General features: G+C 42.9%; 1 protein-coding gene across 1 annotated transcript; it reads right to left on the bottom strand.

Annotated features, from left to right (window-relative positions):
• Positions 1-3680: 3680 nt before the first annotated feature.
• On the bottom strand, positions 3681-5475 carry LOC123076094 (3-isopropylmalate dehydrogenase, chloroplastic-like). Its single transcript, XM_044498519.1, has 7 exons — positions 5467-5475; positions 5201-5378; positions 4974-5103; positions 4747-4873; positions 4385-4460; positions 4173-4261; positions 3681-3713 (listed from the first exon to the last, which is right to left on the bottom strand). Exons 1-7 carry the CDS (start codon positions 5473-5475, stop codon positions 3681-3683), a joined length of 642 nt encoding a protein of 213 aa, XP_044354454.1.
• Positions 5476-9679: the final 4204 nt, after the last annotated feature.

Genomic DNA, 9679 nt, shown 5'->3' with positions numbered 1-9679 from the left:
AATAGTATATGAATGGTTGGCATGCTTCTCTATACCCTCTACTTCGGCATTATTGGTTGCGGTTGTGTTTTTTGATTAACTGAATACCTTGCTCATATTACTCTAGGCTATACTTGGCCATACCTCGGGCCGGGCCGGGCTTTGGGCTGGGCCTAGCCAAGCCCGATGCAAAAAACCCAGGCCCCGGCCCGGCCCGGCCTGAACATGTAAAAGCCCGTCGGGCTCCGGCTCGGCCCGGCCTGAACATGTAAAAGCCCGTCAGGCTCCGGCTCGGCCCGGGCCGGCCCGGCCCGACCTTCAAAAAAACGCAAAAAACGACGGGCCCGGGCAATCTAGGCCCGAGCCCGGCCCTGGGGCAGCATCGGCCGGGCCGGGTCGGGCTTTTCCGGGCCGGGCTTCCCATGGCCAGGTATACTCTAGGCGTCCCATTTACCTAGTGCATTGATTGATATGATTTGCTACTTTTTTTTTGCTAGATGTAAATTACCACTAGCATAGACCGTTAAATTCAAGAAGAATAGTATAACATAGGAATTAGTCAGAAATGAGTTATCAAAGTAGAACAACAGTATTTACCTATTAATCCGTGTCGCAGCGCTGGTAGTAATACATGGTTGTATGTGTGGATTAATTATGTTTGTTGTTAACAGCTGCTTCTTCGTTATAGCTCTGCATATCAATCGCCTCCACCGCCATCCCAGCGCATGAGTTCCATAAGGATGGAAGTATGGAGTACCTATTAGTGTTTTGATTTGGCAGACGCGAGAAAAGGGAGAGGTTCAGATTAGAAAGAAAACGAAGAGGTGCACACACCTTCAACCCTTTTGTGAAGAGATATACAGTATCAATTTGCCCCTGAGCATAATCAACAACTTGTATTTAAAAAACTAATTTATAAATAAGAAGTTATATGAATGTATATTGTAGGGGTGGTGGGATTGCCCGATCCCTTCTCCCGGACTTTTGCAGGGGTTTTACAGGGTTAGTCTCAGTTGGCAAAATGTGATTGGATAAGGGGGAGGGAGGGACCCCAGCCAGCTGAAAATCAGAGGGGGGGGGGGGGGGGGGGGGGGCAGTTTAGATAGATGGAAGGAGTCTACAAACTTCTGTATAGGGTCCGTGTGTTTAGCATTATTGTTAAAAAATATTTATGGGTTGATCAAAAATGTCTCACAAAGTTAGGCAATCATGAACATGAAGAAATATACAGAACTAAACCTGTGTAGATGCACCAATGCTTAAGGGTCTACTTGCATTCTATTGTTTCGCTCCAGATTTGTCAGCCTTGATAATAAAGGCATGCCAGTCGACTACATAAGGTGTGTCGGCATGATGTGAAAAAATGTGGCCGCCGGGAGCGTGTACAATTACAGATGTAAAACGACCTCCTGCCCAACACGGCAGTGCCGACCATGAGCTCTCGGTGGCCTGCATCCTGGCCGTGGTGCCATGCATGTAGAGGAACACCGCCCAGTCTTGCTATGAAATAGTATGCAACCAATTGATCATGTTGCTATCAAGAAAAAAAACAGCTAATTAGGATTTGGAAAAACTCACACTACATGATAATTAATGTGTCGGTCATCAAGTTCTAGGAGGCCCAGGGTTAGCAGTTCCAACGGTGGTAGCATGCACCCGGAGGCCGCGAGAAACCAAGAGGACACCGCAGGTCAGTCGACTAGAGTTCAAGTGGTTGGAGCAGCCATGGCGGTCTTGATCGTCTCTTTTATTTTCGTGCGAAAAAAAAACTTGATGTTATTATATGCGGGCGAACATTTTGCGCATCGACGCAACCACTGGATTGAGATGTCGGAGGTCAGGCTGCCACGCGACGGCAAGCGATCCGATGGTCTTCACCGAGTATGAACGGCTCGTTGTGCGGCCCTTGGTAGATGCTGCACCTGTTCGGCCCTCTGGAATAATTAAGCTTGATGAGTTCGATGTGGTAGTACTACTATTGCATTGAGTAGGCCGCCCGGCGAGTTGGTGCCGCTAGTTTGGAGGCGTTGCATCTGGCCGACGGACACTATGAGCTGCACAGGGCACACTATAAGAAATATATCAACTTGTGACCTTGACTATTGGTCACTGAAAGGTCACTGTTTTTCATTTGCGACCTTTTTGTGACCAAAAACAGAAGATCAAAAGCTGGCGGTCATAAACTGACATTCACGATCTTCTCTGTAAGAAGATCGTAGACGTTTATGACCAAAATACGTCTACTGTGGCGTTTTGGTCACTAGCAACCTCCACAGGCCATGTAGGCATCCAGCGTGGCAATCTGATGTGGCACAAGATTCAGCCCGGTCCAATTCGATTTTCTACATGGGCCTAGCCCAATAATTCGGCCTTTTCAATATTTATTTTTCCTATTAATTTTTGCTAGCTACATGGGCCTGGCCCAGCAATTCGGCCTTTTTATTTCTAGATGCGGCCTTTTACAACGTATGATCTTTTATTTTTTGCCATTTTATTTTCCACTGTTTTACATTTGTCCCAAATATCATAATATCATACACGGGTCCCACACATCAGAAATTTCAAATGTGCTCAAATTATTTTGATAAGTGGGTCTCATGAGTCATGTTTCCCTTGCACACATTTCAAATCACATACATAATTACTATTTCATATGAAACAGAAATTGTAATTCTGAAACATACAACATTTTATTCAAAAACAGAGAAGATACAAGAAATTCTGGAGTTCACAATGCCCAAAACACCCAGCTATTATTAGCTAACTTGGTCTACAAAAATGTCTTGGCGCTTCTTTAAACATCTTCTTTCGTCTTGAATTTAGGCAAAATATCTGCCAACAAGAAAACAGGATAGCGAGGATATAGGATGAATAACAACAACACCAAGTGATGGGGTGCTATTTAGTAAGATTTAAGTCCGGAAAGAAACATGCATGAAAATTAAGAAGAGCTAGAGCAAGTCTGCATGAAAATTAAGAAGTGCTATTCAGTATGAATGCGCTGAAGTTTCTGTGCACGTCATGCCAAGTCAGCAAACACGCAACATGCATGTGAGCCATAAAAATGATCACACTTCAGCACCTACAGCAGCCTTACACAACAGATCAAGCCATGAAGTGATAATAACAGTGTGTGATGAGAAACTGGCCACTCCTTTTAATTACTATATATGAGCAACAAAACATCTAGTTTCAGATACTCGAAAGGATTCATTCATATACTTAATTATATGCTGATAAGGATTATAGACAAGGATTGTAGAGGTTAACAACAACAAAACTAAAATTGGAACTTGATACCATTTGTGATGCACGACATAAGCTAACAAAAAAACACATTCCAAAACAATCCATATAAAACATTTATGGATGGATACATTGAAGAACTAGAAAAGTTCAAATAGGTTTATAAATGCACAACTAACTTAAGGAAAAGGAAAAGCAACTTCTACTTTAGAGCAATTTGCACAATATTGATAAAAATCAGTTTGCTACTACTGTCATTGGAAAATTGTTGTGGATTTGTTTTGATACAGAAGATAGAACTGGTAAAATCTGTTTGCTGCAACTCTGTCGTGGATTTGTTTTAATCGCAGAAGATAGAATTGGTAAATAATCTCCTACTAGCATGTAGCGACTAAGATTTAAGCAGGTATGACAATTCATATGTTACTATTCCACAAAGGCAGCAAAGAGATATTCTAGAGGTGAAGTAAATGGGGCGCATTTGGAGCCTGAATTGGGATACAGATTAGGCACTAGAACAGTTCCCACAATATTGACACCATCCTGATGAGTGATGAGTACGAGTGATGAGTCCCCTCTCCATCAGGTCGCTAGCCAAAGACTCGTTGATCTGCAGGTAGTAGGTAGACACAAGGTGAGCAAGACCATCAGCACCATATATAAATCAAACAACACAGATGATGATACACTAATACACTGTGCATACTTAAAAATGCCAGAAGAGTTAAAATTATTAAACTGAGAGCAGTTGCAGCAGCTCAAAGTGGCAGCAGCTCAAAAACAAGCCGATGCTGTCGCCAAGGATGGCGCGCATCTCCTCGTCGTCCCTGCAGGCGTTCTCCAGGACCCTAAACCACCACAGCAACAACTAGTGAGCTAGCTAGTTAACTGAGCAGAGGGTTCATACATTGAAAAAACAGTGAAATGTCTGAGGAACAGTGCATTACCTCAGAAACTGAATATATTTCAGTGTTGAAGCCAATTTCCTCTCCCTCGTCATTGGTACCAAAACCCCTAGGTTGTCCGAAGTAAATCCCTTCCACGCAGAGCAGTACAAATTTCAAGTTTCATCAGAATGCACCTGGAAATGCATAAATCAGCAAGAAAAGAGGGGCAACCAGTAACCACCCATATCTCATCATAATTTAGTCAACAATACCTCCAGTAAGCTCTCTAACAACCATGATGTCCACTCCTTCAGCCACCTCTTTCTTCAAAGTAGATGCATCTACTAACTACAAAAGTGTCAGGTCAGAGAGGGAAGTAGTTACACAGGACATTATTATTCTTAAGTGAATTAAAAAAGTCCACCCATCCCAAATCCTGCAGCTATGGCTACATTTGCTAGTATTTTGCTCCTTGGTTAAACTATGTGCCGCTACTAGAGATTACATCGGGGATGCAGGAGACAATGCGATGCGTTCGATACATGGCCTTGGATGCAACTAGCAAACTAGAGTACGAAAGGCAGTGCTGTCGAGTAAAGCATAGTACTTATGTGAAATGCACTGAAACTGAAACAAGTAGGGATATATCCTGCGGCAACACCGTGGCTGGCCGCAGATTGGCGAACACGCCGAGCCCGGCACGGATGTTGAGCAGCCCGGTCTCAGGCTTGAGATGCTTCTCATTGCTGTCCCACTTATACCTGCAAGCGCAACATCAGCGTCCATTTACTGAAACTGAAAGTCACAGATGCACACCACAACTTCTGAACTAATTACTATTGCCAGATCATTTCCACTCACCCTCCTATCGCGCCGAGAAGGATGGCGTCGGAGGCCCGCGCCGCCGCGAGCGTCTCGTCGGGGAGCGACACCCCGACGGCGTCCAGCGCCGCGCCACCCATCAGCATCTCCCGGAAGCGGAGCTCCACGCCTGCAGCCGCAAGCAAACAATGGGGTCAGCCATCTAGCTTAGCTTCTAGCACTCGGAGCTCAAAGTCATGGACGGCGTAGGGTTCGGCTAAGCTTGCCTTCCTTGGCGCCGGCGGCGGAGAGGACGTCCTTGGCGACGCCGACCACCTCCGGCCCGATGCCGTCGCCCGGGAGGAGCGTAATGTTGTAGCTCCAGGCCGCGGCCGAGCGCCGGAAGGTCGCCGTCGCATGTCGCGGCCGCGTTTGGCGACAGGTGATGGAGATGCGGAAGGCCGTCTTTGTCCCCGCCGTGAAGCAGACGTAGTCATGGTTGTAGGAGATGTGGAGCAGGTTTCGTCCGCGCGTCGCCGGCCGAGAGGGCCACCGCCTCCATGGCCGGTGACGGGTGTAGGTCTGCTGGGCACCGTCAAATCCCGCCTTAGGTCGCCGGGATTGGGCGCCGGACGTGGCGGTGGGAAGTTGGATCTGGGAGTGGGAAGAGGGGAGAGGATCTGAGGTGGGGAGGGGAGGTGTGGCCGAGGTGGGTGGCGGCGAGGGGACTGGTGGGTGGCGGAGGTGGGTGGCGGCGAGGGGATGGGTGGAAGAGGTTGAAGGGGATCGACGGTGTTGGGAGGAATCGATGGGGGAGGCGGCGCACGGAGGAGGGCGCGGCTAGGGTTTGGACGAGAGCTGCGCTGATTCGGGAGGGGGATGAGAGGGATGAGGGGTAGAGGGGGTGGGGGAGAGGGCTGCCATCGAATCCAGGCCTATCCAACGGTGGTCGGGCATGATCCGCGTGAGGTGCTCGTGGACCAATCAGAATGCAATAAAGGCCTTGATGATTTTATGACCATATAAATAGGTCGTAAATGATTAAAAATAACTTCTTTTGCAGGAGAAAAGCACTTTTCGTTGTTGAAGTATAAAAAATAGTTTTGTTGTGACGAACCTACCAACTCTATGTATTAGACCAAATTTTATGTATAATTGACCAAATGATTTTATGTAAAATGCTTTTGATCCACGAAAAATTCATTTTCCATTTTCCGACTGCCTGAAATGAGGTTTTTTTGTGAAGGACCTACCACATACTTGTTGCAAAATTGTACCAAATCAATTTTCTAAAATACTAGGATATATTTAATGCACAATTGACCAAATGGTTTGGTGTCAAAAGTTTTTGGTCCACTTCTGGTGAAAAAGACAAATTCCCGCCGATTCAGCTGGAAGCGGGTCAAATTTGAACTATAGCTACCTCGTAGTTTGCTCTTTATGTTTTCTAAAAATCATTTCTAGGTAAATAAGTATCTATTTAATCAGGGAAACACCAAAAAATTCCAAGATTCAACCACTAGCTAGGACCGGTCAAGCTCGGCGTTTTGACCGCATTTTGAAAAGGGCATAAAAAATTCAAAAAAATTAAAAAATTGGAAAAGCTCCGCAGTGTGTCATTATATGTGACCTAGTTTCCAGGAAAAATAATAAATTTGTAATATGGTAATTATTTTAAAAAAGTGTTCTCAGAAATGAGCTATCAAGTGTGAAGATTCATGGATTTCAAGCCAAATGATCAATCTTATAGCCACATTCATGGCATAGTTTGTTCAAATGATCTCATATTATGCACAAGGGTGCATATTGGAATGGCAAACAATATTTCCTAAGGAAGTTTTCATTTTCTTTGGACGAAAAAACCATTTTCCATTTTCCGAGTGCCTGAAATGAGGTTTTTGTGTGTAGGACCTACCATATATTTGTTGCAAAATTGTAGCAAATCAATTTTCCAAAATACTAGGACATATTTAATGCATAATTGACCAAATGGTTTGGTGTCAAAAGTTTTGATCCACCTCTGGTGAAGAAGACAAATTCCCGTCGATTCAATTGGAAGCGGGTCAAATTTGAACTGTAGCTACCTCTTAGTTTGCTCTTTATTTTTTCCAAAAATCATTTTTAGGTAAATAAGTATCTATTTAATCAGAGAAACACCAAAAAAATTACAAGATTCAACCACTAGCTAGGAACGGTCATTCCCGGCGTTTTGACCGCATTTTGAAACGGGCATAAAAAATTTAAAAAAATCACAAAATTGGAAAACCTCCGCATTGTGTCATTATATGTGACCAAGTTTCTAGGAAAAATAATAAACTTATAATACGGTAATTATTTCAAAAAAAATGTTCTCAGAAATGAGCTATCATGTGTGAAGATTTATGACTTTCAAGCCAAATGATCAATTTTATGGCCACATTCATGGCATAGTTTGTTCAAATGACCTCATATCATGCACAAGGGTGCATCTTGGAATGACAAACAATGTTGCCTAAGGAAGTTTTCATTTTCTTTGGATGAAAAATTCATTTTCCATTTTTTCAAGGGCCCAAAATGAGTTTTTTTATGAAGGATCTACCATATATTTGTTGTAAAATTATACCTAACAAATTTTATAAAATACTAGGCCATATATAATGCACAATTGACAAAATGATTGGGTGTCAAATGTTTTGATCCCCCTCTGGTGAAAAAGACAAATTCCCGCTGATTCAGCTGGAAGCGGGTCAAATTTGAACTTCAGGTGCCTCATAGTTTGCTCTTTATTTTTTTCCAAAAATCATTGCTAGGTAAATAAGTATCTATTTAATCAGAAATACATGGTTTGATGGCGAGACATCGAGGTTTGGACGGTGGCCGAGGGCCCCAACTCTAGAGCGCGTTAGGTCGCATGCCCGCCGCGTGGTCACCGCGTGACTGTGGCGTTGCCATGTGTTCTGAGCGGCCTAGGCATGTCTAGTGGGTTGGGCACTCCCAAGGTAGGTGCTAGGAAGAAAATCACAACATAAGATTCTCACGCGGAGACCGATCGATGCTCAAACATGAATAAGCAGCCAAGTTTTTGATTTGCGGTACGGGAAATGCACATGGCTAATGGGCGTGAGTTCTGGCTGAGGATGATCAGTTACTAAGAAGACCGTCTTCACAAATTGTCACCTCAAAAGGAGGAGCCTAGGTGGTACTTGCTTTACAAAGTACCATACTGGACATAAATACGAATATTGAAGCTGGGCTCAAAATAATGAATGGATTGAGCTGGCATTTGGTGTAGGATGGTTATTTGGGCATAGGAAAACACTGTAGAAAATGGATACCATTTGGACATGCCAAAGTGGTACTTCCTTCACAAAGTGCTGCTCTAAATAGATTAGTAAAATGAATATTTTCGAATTATTTTTGAACTAGGCAAGGAATGTTTTTGACATATTTGATGAAGATATGATCCAAAACATTTATGAGAATTTTTTGGCAATTTTTGGAATAACAGAAATATAGGTTGCTTCACAACCTAGGGCAAAAACCGCCACATGGACATGACACATAAGCAAAACTGATGAGATGGCGCCTAGTCATCACAACCCACCACAATCTACAAGGCTATGACCATCTATATTGTTCGTTAACGACTAGAAATAAGGCAGCGGAATAGCACTGTTTGCTTTGTGACCATTTCATGTAAGGAAATTACGACCTTTCTGACCAAAATGGTCGCAATGGTTTAGGGTTGGAGCCCCCCGAACAGCTTTTGACCAATTGGTCTGAAATGGTCATAGATCTATGACCAATTCTTCCAGGGTCACTGACAGAAGGTCACTAGTTGACATATTTCTTGTAGTGGCAAACCTAGGGTAAGAGAGGATAATGTGCATGTTATGTCCTTTTAAATAGGACGCCGAAAAGTCCCAAACGTTTGGGATTTGACCATGGCAAATAGAAGTTTTTTGTGGCATTTTTTCTTGTGGGTGGGTGATTTATATTTGTTGACCATGGCAAGTTTAGTTGATATGCATGGCAAAGCCGCCCTCAGTTTTATTTTTACCAGAAATTGCCATGCATGCTTGCAAACTAAGTTGACATACTCGTGTCAACTAAAATTGCCATAAAACACGTTCGATTTATCATGGTCAAAAATTCGATGTTCGGTTAGGATCCCCATTCAGGTTGTATTTATTTGCCGGAGATTTCCTGTTCACATGCACATCCTTCGTGTGAGTCCTGCACTACTTTATGCATTTGTCTTACAAGACAACCTGAATGGGGATCCTAACTGCACGTAGCCTCTTTGTATCATTTTCATCTATTCTGGCCTACGTATATAAGATGATGAATGTCCACCGTTAAATTTCCATAACTGAAGTTTAAGAAATCTCCACCGTTCCTTTTCTTCTGTCTTATAATAATAATAATAATAATAACAATAATAATAACAATAATAATAACAATAATAATAATAATAATAATAATAATAATAATAATAATAATAGTAGTAGTAATAATAATAATAATAGATAGATAGATAGATAGATAGATAGATAGATTTTTTTGGAAGAAACTAGTAATGCATATATTGTGCAAATCTTTGTAACATAAAATGAAACTTTAATCACGCGTTAGATCACATCATACACCGGCTGTCCCATAAGCATAGTTTAGAAACTACTAGCAAAAAGGCCCGTGCGTTGCAAGGGGAGAAAAAGAATACCACATGCCCTTAATTTACAAAAAAAAATGGTCTATAATCCGATAATTTGTAGCTACGGCAGACA

The sequence above is a fragment of the Triticum aestivum genome, chromosome 1B (genome assembly GCF_018294505.1).
Source record: "Triticum aestivum cultivar Chinese Spring chromosome 1B, IWGSC CS RefSeq v2.1, whole genome shotgun sequence".
NCBI classification, from domain to species: domain Eukaryota; kingdom Viridiplantae; phylum Streptophyta; class Magnoliopsida; order Poales; family Poaceae; genus Triticum; species Triticum aestivum.
The sequence above is the reverse complement of the archived record's forward strand: the minus strand, read 5'-3'. Positions and strand labels throughout refer to the sequence as shown.